Source organism: Palaemon carinicauda, chromosome 38, assembly GCF_036898095.1.
Source record: "Palaemon carinicauda isolate YSFRI2023 chromosome 38, ASM3689809v2, whole genome shotgun sequence".
Classification (NCBI taxonomy): Eukaryota; Metazoa; Arthropoda; class Malacostraca; order Decapoda; family Palaemonidae; genus Palaemon; species Palaemon carinicauda.
The window spans coordinates 39,861,819-39,875,312 of NC_090762.1; the positions used below are offsets into that span (position 1 = coordinate 39,861,819).

Sequence of the window (13,494 nt, forward strand, 5' to 3'; positions counted from 1 at the left end):
TATCCCATTGGTTTACTTGATTCACACCTTGTGGCATATATAATGCATTTGCCTGGTTACTACAAGCTCCCCCTCATAAGGAGTGTGTGGAATGACACTTCTATACCATGTCATATAAAAGCTACCAGTAAGGTGGGGCTTGCCTGCAGACAGAACGATTCGAGCTGACAGGGTTTCCGATGATATACTCCAGATGATAATGAAAGGAAACGGCCAGTCTATCTTCATTTTCATCCCAATCTAACATGAAACCTCCATCCTTAATCCGCTACAAAGGTCCTGTGTAAAGGTGTCGAGGCAGTGACACCACCTCCTGTGTAGCTACTACACGTCCTAGTGAAAAGTGTCTGGGTACCTGTGAGTCATCTAATGTTTTCATATGAATGCCTGAAGTACCTGTGACACAGGAGATCTCTTACAGAACGACAAGGTTGTACCTACTCTCCTAGCATCCTGAGTTTACCCTGAGCTTCTCCCAGAGTAGGAGGTGGGAATGGTGCATGGTTACAGTCAATGACTTCCCTCTACCAGAAGATTGTATTTAGTCACCTTCACTCTCTTCGTGACGAGATAGAGGAGCTGTAGGTGAGGTCTAGTTGTATGTGTATGTTTAAAGTAATGGTTAAGCAGCCTGGCAAAAACTCTAAAAGTAGCTGACACCGATTGTCTGTTACATATTTTGGCTCGCAAACTGAGATGAGGAATCCTGGCATCGACAACAGATGAAATTCAAGTGTTAGTTAGAAACTCAGTAACAAAGAGAGGAGGAACAAGATGTCCCTAACGTTCAATATCTTGACGATAAAAGAGAGCCCATAACACTCCCTACCTTACTTGACCACAGTAATGAAAGGAATAGGATAAGTCGCCTTGTCTCCTATAATGAGGATGGCCAGCCTTGGGAAGAAGCCAACCATGCTGTTGAGGCAGCTTAGGCAGGGGAGGATTAGGGCCTGGCAGGCACCAGAGGAGCCTGTTTAGATGAAACCACTTGTTGAAAGAAGGTGGCTTGGTTTGCTTATCGTGCTATTGCTGCGATTTCTTCAGGCAGGAAGAGGGTCAGACATTGTGTCAAAAGAACATTACACAACGCCAATGAATCCAGAGACACCATTTGACAAACAAACTTGTTAATAACTGCATCCCACTGCTAGAAACTGACCATATATACATATGATCAGCACCCAAGACCCCTCTCCACCCAAGCTAGGACCAAGGATGGCCAGGTAATGACTGCTGATGACTCAGCAGGTAGACCTATTAGCTACCCCAATCCCCCCATCCTTAACTCAAAAGGGGGGTGATGTTGCAGCGACCAAAAGAACTACAATAATGAGTTTGAGTGGGACTCGAACCCAGTATGGTAATCACCAGGCAGCGACGTTTACAATAAGAAACCGCATATATAGTAGGAAACTGTACCTGATCAGTAGTCCAACCAGAAACACGCTTGCATGGCTGACATGGCAACAGATTCCAAGTTCATTGTCTCACCTGCCAAGACGACAGTTGGCCACTAAGCCAACGGACCTGGATAAGCTGTTTCTGTAATATAAAATATATTGTTTCGAAAGGGCAGCTTTAAGGGAATCTTTAGGCGCTAACACTTGTAGTTTAATCCTCTGGATAGTATCTGCAGCCTGTTGAAATCACTGTAGTTCCATTTGATGCCTAGAGCCATGAGGCTCCAAAAAATAAGCATCAATCAATATCTTTTTTCACCCAAACGGAGCTCTAGGCATATCACCAAAGTTATTAAGTTTTCAAATAACTCAGAAAACTCTCAAAAAAAAGATTCCTCACCTGATTTTGGAGCCGAAGAATATAATGGATGAATACATGAATGATCAGATGAATCATATCCCTGATCAATAGGTACAGGGGAGGAGTTGTCCGGAGATGCTATTCAAATGCGCTAACTAGGGGGCTCTGATTTCACTAAAAAAGGACGGTTCTGATATCGTTCCAGCACATCTTTTATCTCTCTCTGGACGTCTGGAGCAGGAACAAAGAAGGTAGATTTCAACATGAGGTCATCCTGTAGTGTCACGCCATCGGGGGAAACTGGGTCAGGATAATGGTATGTGGACCTATGGAAAGGGGCAAGACAATACTCGCATTTAACCTGAGCACTATGCAGTACTGGAGTACTAGCCCAATGTCTCTTAGAAGGGCGACCATATCTGTCGGGTTCCGACTGAACTGTGATGTACAAGACCTAGGAAGCCTAAAGGGGTTGGATACTGAACTCAGAAGTTGAGGAGCCATCCTTGGGAATGGAGGACAGGGCATAGGTCATTCCCTGTCAGAGCATTGTTCCAGTGCAATGACTTCCAATTCCTGAGGAACAGGCACATTTATAGCCTGGGGTTGTGGGGTTCGTTCCCAAACAGGGAAGTAATATCCTGACGAAATGACGGGTGCTCTTTAGGGACAGGGCAAACCTGAAAAGTGACACTTATAGTCGAGATTCTTGAGGAAGTGAACTGCGAGGGAAGGCAGTGTGCTCGCCTGAACTGCGGATCAACGGACACACTTCTCGCTTCCCTAACTGTGGATCGACGCATTTCTTGCCCCCTGGTACTCCGGAATGGTGGATGTGCCTCGTGCTCCCTTACCTTGTGGGATGCGGGGTGCGCTACACATTTTGCACCATCATGCGACTGTCAAATGGTCTTGGTAGGTACAGCATGATGCTAGTCTTGTCAATTGCTGTTATCTCTACACAGTCTTGTAGAACATTATGGTCGGTAGTGTCGGCCTTCTCAATGATGGCAAACATAGCGGCGAGTATGGGCGCTCAGGTGAAGCCTTCGTTGACTGTACAGTACTAATGATTCATGAGGCGAATAGCCAGAAAACTCACTAATCAACCCCTCATCAGTTTTGAAAATCTGATCATAAGAGGCAAAGGCAAAAGGAAGTAAATTCAATGGCACACCAGGGCATTTCTCAGCCACCATGCAGTGAACCTCGGTTGGAGCCCACTCAACGACAGGAGATAAGGATGACACAAGAGGTTCAAACTCAAACATAGGATCTCTTGCTTCATTATAGAGGACAGAAGAATCCATGTAGGCAGGAAAATCCTGGTGTAATGCTTGGTCACCATTCCTCGTTGTCTTGTCCTGTGAAAGCCTCAAGAACAAAGGAACAGGATGGGGTATTTTGAATTTCAGAAAAAGAGATTTAGATGGTTTACAACCTTTCAAAACTGAAGCCATCGAAAGAGAATGATCCCATTTTGATTTCTTTTTCTTTCTACCTCAAAATTTTTCCCACTGGGAGAACGACCACTCCCGACACACAGCACAAGGAGACTCCGACGTGCATCGATGTCCCTTACACGCCGGGCATAAAGAATGAGAATTGACCTCTAAATGCCTCATATACATTTCACAATGATGACCATCCACATAACACAAACTTGTTTTGCACTCATACTAAAATGATAGAAATCAGTTACAGTACACACAAAATGAAAAACACTCAAAGACCAGAATCGCAACACACATACGAACTGTACAGCGGACAGAGTTACAATGGTGTACCCTGGGCAAGCCAGAGCCTTTCTACCTGACGCTCCGGTGGAGAGAGGCTGCCACATCATTGATAATTCTTCATTGGCTGTCTCCACCTCATATGAGAGTTAACCCCTTTTAAATGACAAAGGTTTTTTCAGCGTAACAACAATTGATTTTTTGTCTAAATTTGGTGAAGATTGTCACACTTGTGATTATTTCTGATAGAATAGTTGAAAAAAGGACATAGACTAGGATAAATAGCATATCAAAATGAGCCTATTTTAGCAAGAGGGTTGGTGGCTGTGGGGAAGAGCTCCCCCTTCCCCCTTATAAGCAATGACTCGGTGATTTAAGTTAATTAGGGGAGGCACCTTGCGTTATGACATATCACCCCCCCGGATTTCCTTACAACTCTAGCACAACAGTAAACACAGCTGCCATAGCATGGGAAACAGGGAAACATGACAAATTCGTAGATAATTTATATTTTTCCTAATGATACAAACCTTAGCTATTTATTTAGGGCTATTACTCTCGATGAAGCTGATATTATGAGCCATTAAAATCTAGCGAGGGTTAACTACCCATACTGCTAGTTAGCGGGGGTTGGGGGGTAGCTTGCTACCGCTCCCGCTCACACACCGGTGATTTAGCTCACTTTGCTTGGAGATAGGACTTCAAAGGGGATAGGGCTGGCGGGAAAGTTTGTATAGATAGCTAAGGTTTCTATCGTTAGGAAAAATACAAATTATCTACAAATTTGTCATTTGTTCCGTAACTGGAATCCAAACCTACGCTATTTATTTAAGGGTGATTTACCCATTCGGAAGGGTGGACTTAAGTTAGAAGACAAAAATTAATGGCAGTCTAAAATGGGCGAGGAGGAAGAGCGGTAACAACCGGTCTCCATCCAAGTCAAAAGTAAAGTGGGCTTAATCACCGGTGTGTGGGCAGGAGCAGTAGCAGGCTACACCCCCTACCCCCGCTAATTATTGGCATGGGTAGTTAACCCTCGCTAAATTTTAATGGCTCTTCATTTCAGCTTCGCCGAAAGTAATACCCCTTCATACATAGCGTATGTTTGTATTCCAGTTATGGAGCGAACACTTTTTATGTTGCTATAAGTGATTTATCAGCATATCTATATTTGTACACCCCAAAATTTTAGGTTAGGTTAGAATATTACCTATATTGTAAGGACATTTAAAGTCTTTTCTGATATTCAATTTGTCTCTATTTGATTGTTACGGATTACCATACAACAAGAAGTATGTATTTTTACCATGTATTTTTCAAGCAAGGTATGAATATTTTACCATGTATTTTTCAAGCAAGGTATGAATATTTTACTATTCATCTTGGTGTACAATAATGCACTGGTCTTAAATCATTAGAATATTAATAGTGAGCACAAATAACCAATGCCATGCAGAGGTTTGGCGATGCCACCCGAAGACTAGTTTCTAATTATAGGGCCTAATACTGAGAAATGTCAGAAAGGAGGACATCTTTAATATGTAAAAATAGATGAAACATGAATTAACACAATTCAAATTAAAAAAAAAAAATCAGAATACAGGTCAAACAAACACTTTATACATATTAAATATAAATCAGCCCCACCAATTAGGGTTTTGTTCTCCAAATAACATCTACTGACAGATGATACTTGAACTACATTTCATACAACAGCTGTGAGAAACTTTTTCAATGCGAATTAAGGACAGGTTGGTCCGTCACTCATGGGGCATGTCAAACCTCAGATATGTTTTTATTTTTTATTTTTAATTTTATTTTCAAAATGAGCCTTTGACAACTTGCAACTGAAAATGCAATAGAAAACATGAGTATATGCAAAGCACATGATTGGAATGACATCCCTACCAAACTCCAATAAAGAATCGCGAGTATCTTTAGGATCAATTGGAAAATACTCTCTACAGTTCAAAGGAGCATGAGAAAGTCAATAATTTCATCATATAACTGACTGGCTAGCAAATCATAATAACATGCTAAGGCGCAACATTCAATTTCTAATGTCTTCTTGTTCATCTTCAATTACGCTTAAATTCAAAACTGTTTAATCAGCATTATGCACAGTGGTTAGATATACATGAGACAGGCAATTCAGCATGCTAGGAATTGAAATGAATGGCTGGCAATTGTGATGCTATTCCAATAGGCCAAGCTTCTACCTCAGGTCACTTTGGTGACAGCTGAGATAGCGGCGGTAGGTGAGTCAGCATATGACGTTTCATTTGCGGTGGAAGATGGGGTGCGGCACCCTAGCAGTACCAACCAAACTCGGCTGAGTCCCTCGTCAGGCAAAGAGGAACAATAAGAAAAGAATCCCCTTTTGTTTCTTTTTCTTTTGTCTTCTACCTCCCAAAATTGGGAGAAGTGTCATGGAGACAGATAGATAGTTGAATGTATGCCTAATAGATTTTCTACTCTGATCTTGGTTATCAAAACACAATCACCATCCCCACCACCTTGTGGAGCTATAAAGTGCTTGTACAATAAAGATTTCAGAAACAATCTCAAATTTCCAAAATAAAATTATTCTTAACACTCAATATCGATGCCTGAGGCTGTCAAACCCTAAAACAAAACAACACGGGGCCGATTTTTGCAAGCTACTACAAACTAGAGTCAAAACTAAAAAGAAAATAGGTTACGTGTCAGAAGATAAATCAGTTTTCATATGTTCATCATATTACTACCACCTCACCTAATTGAGATAATGATTTATTGGTCATTATTCTGCCGTATGCTCGCTTCGCTTGTGATTAAACATTATCTCATTGCTTCTATATTATAGCAAGCGGAACATTTTCGCTACCCTCGTTAGCCCCAAAGGCTGAAATTCCCATGTTAATTATCAATAATACAAACTTATTATTTGATTACCTCAGTTATTATCTGGCGATTCATAATTATTGGTTTAAAGGAATGTACTATAGTCCATTTCTTTTATCGAGGCATATTTGCACCAACTCGCAGAGATGCCCTTTTAGCTGGGAAAAGTTTCCTGATCACTGATTGGTTGGACAAGATAATTCTAACCAATCAGCGACCAGGAAACTTTTCCGAGCTAAAAGGGCACTCCTGCGAGTCGGTGCAAATATGCCTTGATAAAAGAAATGGACTATAGTAATGTTTTATTGAAATATGCTGATTAAAATCATTTTGGGAAAATTGTATTATAATAAAATAAAACCAGTAAGACTAGTGCTAATACACTACCTTGAATAAGTTAGGCTAGGCTAGACTATGCTAGAGTCTTGCCTAGTGCAATTGCAATGCAATTCAAGATATAATTGTTCTGTAAAACTCTTCATATTTTAACAATCACCATTATATATATCTATATATATCATAAGGTACTGTATGTTGCAAAATCTATACCTATTGTACAGTACCATTTGGCCTCCTTCGTATTGTGCTGGCCTAAGCATTCATAAAAATTTCACAAACCTCGCAATAATAATGGTTCAGAGTATAATAAGTTATAAATATCACAAGCCACAAAAATACTTACTTCTAATTATCTGTTGGTAAAATACAATAGAAACCTGTTCAGGCCATTCATGACAGACGGACGATGACACGTATGGTCATTTCGTTCCTATGATAACCACTGTGATTAAATGAGAACTTAGAAGTGAGAAGTTGAGAACTTAAAAGTGAGAACTTCATGACATCATTATGATACCCTTTATTTTGCCAATGTATTTAATTACTTTGAAATTCTTTAAAAACTTATATCACACGTATACTTACTGACAGCCTAATACTGGCATGAAGATTGCACTAATCGGTTACCAAACGAATGTTTGTTATGAATATTATCTCAAAAGCATTTTATTTAATTTGATTTTTGTCAATGTTCTTTTTAATTCTATCGCCTTGAAAATAAAATGTTAAACGTAAAGCCTTTATTAAACTGGTTTGTGAGTATTTTTTGAGCTACGACTAAAGGTACGAAATGTCAATTACCGGACGCAGCCGACGCGTTGAAATCACTTCGAAGAAACGAAGAAGTAGAGCAGACTTTTTTCCTTTTTTTTTTTTTTGGATTTCGATTTAGATTTTTATTAACTCTAGCGACCCCTCTCAGGGTATGAGAGTACATTACAAAATATGCAAAAGTATAATTTGACTTACAATAACAGTACAAGATGGCAGTACTAGTCAGGCAAAATTCGAAAAACAAATAAAATTAACAAATGTGAAAGGAATGTGACCATTAGCTATACAATACAAACAGAAAATAAGGAAGTACTGTATAGTAAGTTCGTGATATGATATGGTTTTAACAGTAAGAATATTATTGATTTTAGTCCTACTTAGTTTTCTAATTTATATATTTTGGGAAAGTATTGGAAAACGAAAAAAGAGGAATTAGAAGGGATGCCATACAAAATCCTGAAAAGAATGCCGGATTACTCTAAATTGCGGTTTAAAGGCTGAATGAAACATACTGTATTTTATAGATCAACAAAACACAAGAGAGGCTTAAAAAGAAAGAACAAAGATATGAGCTGCGAATTATGACGGGAAGGAAATAAAAAAAGAGAATGTTCTTTAATAATAATAAAAAAAAAAAACTCGGTCGCTATTTCCCAACATTTTGCATCTACTCTAAAGATGTAGAAGATGAAATAACATTGGATGAATATTAAAAGGAAAATGTTTAAAAGGAAAATATTGTATCCTTGACCTATAAGGATACATTAAATATAAGAAAGATAATGAATAAATACGCTTTTGATAGACACGGTGTAAAAACTGTGTAATAAATATGGTAAATAATTTACGTGAAGATTAGAAACTATAGTGAAGGGATAAAATACCACTGTATTACCGCATGAATGGGGTCAAACTGAGATTCTCACCCTAATAAATGTCGAGGCAGATTGGCACCTGAGAATGAAGAGGATTATAACAATCAGTGTAAGCAATATATATGAAAAGGTAAGAAATTGAAAAAGTAAAGATTGGTGAGAGACTAAGAAATGGGGACGCAGCAACCTGCACTATATTATTATTATTATTATTATTATTATTATTATTATTATTATTATTATTATTATTATTATTATTATTATTATTATTATTATTATTATTATTTGCTAAGATACAACCCTAGTTGGAAAAGCAGGATGTTATAAGCTCAAGGGCTCCAACAAGAAAAATAGCTCAGCGAGGAAAGGAAATGAGGAAATATGCTGAGAGAGAAGTTTAAGAATAATAACAACACTGAAATCAATCTATCATACATAAACTATAAAAACTTCAAAATGACAAGAGGAAGAGAAATAAGATAGAATAGTGTGCCCGAGTGTACCCTCAAGGAAGAGAACTCTACCCCAAGAAAATGGAAGACCGTGGTGTAGAGGCTATGTCACTACTCAAGATTAGAGAACAGCGATTTGACTTTGGAGTGTCCCTCTCCTAGAAGAGCCACTTACCACAGTTGAAAGAGTCTCTTCTACCCTTACCAAAAGGAAAGTAGCCACTGAACAATTACATTGCAGTAGTTTACCCCTTGAGAGATGAAGAATTGTCTGGTAATCTCAAGTGTTGTCAGGTGTATGAGAACAGAGGAGAATGTGGGAAGAATAGGCCAGACTATTCGGTACATGTGTAGGTAAAGGAAAAATGAGCCGTAAGCAGAGAGAGAGAGAGTGATCCCATGTAATACTGTCTGGCCAGTCAAAGGACGCCATAACTTTCTAGCGGTAGTATCACATCGGGTGGCTGGTGCCCTGGCCAACCTACTACCAAACCTAACTTAAACCTCTTAGTTACGATAACCATACAAATATCTTAACAAAATTGACTTGAAAAACTGCAAGGAAAAAAAAAGATGGAAGACAGAAAATTAATAGAAACGGGAAATCAGTTATATATATATATATATATATATATATATATATATATATATATATATATATATATATATATATATATATATATATATAACTATAGTGTCCAACTGGGATAACAAAATCCATAGAAATTTAAGAACATTTTAGAAAGGCATCACCTAAGGGCCCAAATAGGGCAGTGTCGCTATCAATAAAGTTAGCGACATTAACATAACCCGAATGAGATCCATAAAACAAAAGACAAACAGAGAAATAAAAAAAAAAAAGAGAGAAGGAAGAGCCCAAAATAGACATAGCTAAAGAGTGAAAAATGCATGAGAGGATGGTATAAAGATAAAGGTGTTTGGTTTCAGTTCCAGTTTCATCAGAATAGATGCTCACCAGAACGTCAGTTGGGCAAGCACAACTCCCCATGTGGTGCCCAACCACAGGAAAGACTCTCACATAAACAGCTTAAACTAACGGTTCCGGTCTGGGATCGATCTGCTATCACGCGAATGCTAAACAAACACGTTACCACTGTGCTTGTCAGGTATACAGGAAAGGGGACGATAGATTATAGTCTGAAGAAGACAATCCAAACAGTAGAATACCTTCGAGAAATTAAGAAATCTGGAATTTCAATAAAATTATCGAATGTTATCGTAGAGATGGGGCAAAAATATTTGTTTATATCAGAACCCAGAGTCACTTAGAAGAAAACACATTAAGAGAAATGGAAAATGTGCAAGCCAGAAGGGTTACAGGTATGCTATGGTGATTACAATGTGTGTCTTACCAAAGAATTGAAGGATAATCTGAGATACAGCCATTCCAGCAAAGATGCCTTATAACAAAATTATGATGTTCCATCACATAACTCAGTATAATGTAAAGAGCCTAATATACAAATAGTGGATGACCAATTGAAAACTCCACGAGGAAACTGGCGGACCAAAAGTGTGAGGATAATAACCGATAAGAATAATGTAGACATGGAAAAGAAAACACGGAAAAGATAACTGAGAAAATTCCTAAGGTTATTGAAAAAAAACTAAAAGTATACAAAAGCGACGTAATAAAAAAACCAAGATTTACAAAAGGCAGCGGCAAGAACCTCTATATAAATGAACTTTGAAAGAACGATGTAGGGCTAATCGTAAAACCAAGACTAGTTATGGTAAGTTTGAAAAGAAACGAATGGTACCTGGATAAACTACGATGAGAAGAGAACATAATACCTACTCAGATGGACTGTATCAAGGATGACCTTCGATCAAAGGGATTAACCGGTGATGAAGTTTGGGACAGAGGTAGATGGAGAACACTGGCCAGAAACTTCGACCCCACATAAAAGCGGGAAAAGAAGAAGAAGAAGAAGAAGACGGAGAAAACTGGAACAGCTTAGAGAGAATGGAATACAAGGGGAAACGCTAATTACACCTTATAAAAATCAGTTGAGTATTCAAATGAGGTTACCGGAAGAGTGTTGCTAGCTAACACTCGGAACAGCTCAGTATATAAAATGAATTGAGAGAAAATAAATGAGGTTAATATTATCTAATAATATGAACAAAATGTAACATGGAATTAAGAGAAAATAGATTAGGTTAACATTATTTGATAATATGAATAAGATGAAACATGAACATGAAATGAACAATTGTAATTGTCTGTATTTGTTTTGTAACTATCTAGAAAACAGATTGTCCCTCTACAAATGTGTTTGAGGAGAGAACGAAATAGGTAACCAAAATCATATAAAAAAAATATCTGTTGCGAACAGCATTAAATGGAGGTAGTTCTTCTCTTCTTCAGCAAAATTCGTGAGTCATTTTTATTATAAAATTAAATTGGTCTTACACCAGCACGGGCTTTTGGTCGGCATTTTCATGAAATATATTTCTACCACAACTAACGGTTTCATTTGCCAAATATCATTAAAAGTATAAATTCAACTCTAAACAGCAGTCGTGTATTATTATAATTAATACCTTCCTTTCAAAGTATAAATTTTAGCAGAACACATGACAGTAAAATAAACTTTAAATCATTTTGTTTTCTGTATTTCTCCTATTCTATTTTGAAGCCTATTCTATAAGCCTAAGGGCTCCAGCAGGGAAAAATAGACCTGTGAGGAAAGAAAGACTCAACATGAGTAGGACTGTATTAGAGAGTGAGCCTCACAGAATTTTAATAGAGTCCTAATAACTAAAAGTCTTCTATAGCATGAGTTAGATGACATAACAAACAGTTATATAGGTAGTAGGCTGGCCAGGGCACCAGCATACCCATTAGGATACTACCGCTAGAGAGTTATGGTGTCCCTTGACTGGCCAGACAGTACTACATTGGATCCTTCTCTCTGGTTACGGTTCACTTTCCCTTTTCCTACACATACACTGAATGGTCGGACCTATTCTTTACAGATTCTCCTCTGTCCTCATACACCTGACAACGTTGAGATTAGCAAACAATTCTTCTTCACTCAAGTGATAAACTACTGCTGTGGAGAATTTTTTAATGGTTGTGTTCTGAGTGGGAACTTAGTCCGGGAAAGTCTCCTTATAACAGTTACATAAAGTTCAACAGGGGAGGATATGAGCACTTACTCTCGGGGCACAAACACCCTGCTAATACTTTACTGCCACAATTCACTAACCATCACTCACATACAAAAGGGAAATTTTACTGTCCAGAGGCCGAAGCACTCCACACGTAGAAATCTCAATAATTTATGGCCTACTCTAGCTTTGTCAGGTCTATAGTCATCTCATTCTCAGGCTCTGTTCCGGCTCCGTCCCAGCTACCCCAATGAAATGCTGGACAGGTATTTTACGTTAATGTAAGGAAGACAAAATCCAAAATGGGAGCAGTGATGTAAAGTAGTTTAAAAGTTTAAAGATAAGGATCTTTACCTTCGAAGCAAATATATTAATGCAAAGTTCCTCGCTGTTACCACCTATAGACTTACTTAGGTTTTCTCTTTAAATATTGGGTACTTTGTCCCGTGATCAACTATTCATTTCACACATTAAAATAAATGAGGGAGCAAAAATACTAAGGAGGTTTAATTAACCTAATATTGATTTATTCACAAATTTACATTAAAGAAACGGACATCTTAACAAAGACAAAAATGGAATAATAAAAATGCAATTCAAAATGATGGAAATGATGGGTTAGACACGTGGTCTGCAACAATCAAAATCAAAATGGGGTCTGGCACGTGGCCCACGTGACCCATAGACTATGTTAGTCTCAAAAGGCAAAAAATTGTATAAAAAAAATATATATACACACAATCCCACCGCACACAGTCCGAATAGTGTAATTAGCCAGGTTCCCTATAAAGTTAAAATTAGTCTAAGCTATTAAAAAATGGGGGAAAACTAAATGGCCATTGTTGTAGTACCTGCACTCCTTTGAAATTAGTCCTATGCCCGTGGTGGCTGTTGACCTGATTGTCGCACTAATCTCTTGCCTGGCTCACCCCAAGAATTCTCACTGTAGCTGTAACTAGGTACGTCAGGGTCCTCTTCTTCTCAATCTCTCCGACCGGCAGCAACCTTTTGTGAGTCGAGTTTTGGGAGAGAGAGTGCAGGGGGTGAGCCAGAAGTGCTCGGGTTCAATGACCACTGACCAGGTAGGTCAACAGGCTAGGGCAGCTTCTCGTAGAATGGGCTCGACTCTACGGTCGAAGAGATCACCTGGCTTCACCTTTCCAGACAGGTGAGGAGCTTGATGCGCAGGTTATCCATTGAGGGTGCCATATTGGGACTTCAGGACAGTGCAATATTTTGTTGCAGGGAGTGCAGAGGAGGCAGGATTTTGTACTAAATACTTAGAGAAATCTTGCTGCTCTAAGGGAGTTTATATATACAGCAATCCTACCTATCCTGGCTTACTAAAAATTAATATTCAAAATGATTAATTAGCAATGGACTGGTGTGATGGGCATACATCTTAAAATTAACAAACCTTAATTGGTATTGAGAAATATAAGATGCATTAATTCAGCAGTATTGAAATTGATATAAAAATTCAGTTTAGGAATTTAATCTCGACCCACGTAGCTTAAGGAAAGAACCAACATA

The 13,494-nt window shown here is 38.4% G+C and overlaps 1 protein-coding gene across 3 annotated transcripts in view; it reads right to left on the minus strand.

The window, feature by feature from the left end:
- The window catches only part of LOC137630572 (synaptic vesicle 2-related protein), a 115,644-nt gene extending 108,140 nt beyond the window's left edge, over nt 1-7,504 (minus strand). For 2 of the 3 annotated variants that reach the window (XR_011041734.1, XM_068362105.1), the window contains exon 1: nt 7,308-7,504. Coding sequence is in view for 1 of the 3 variants with exons in the window: in XM_068362105.1 (XP_068218206.1) it covers nt 7,308-7,327 (20 nt within the window). In the remaining 2 variants the exon portion in view is untranslated. Of the gene's footprint in view, nt 1-7,065; nt 7,168-7,307 lie in introns of those variants that run through there. The other variant, XM_068362106.1, reaches the window with a different exon arrangement.
- Nucleotides 7,505-13,494: the final 5,990 nt, after the last annotated feature.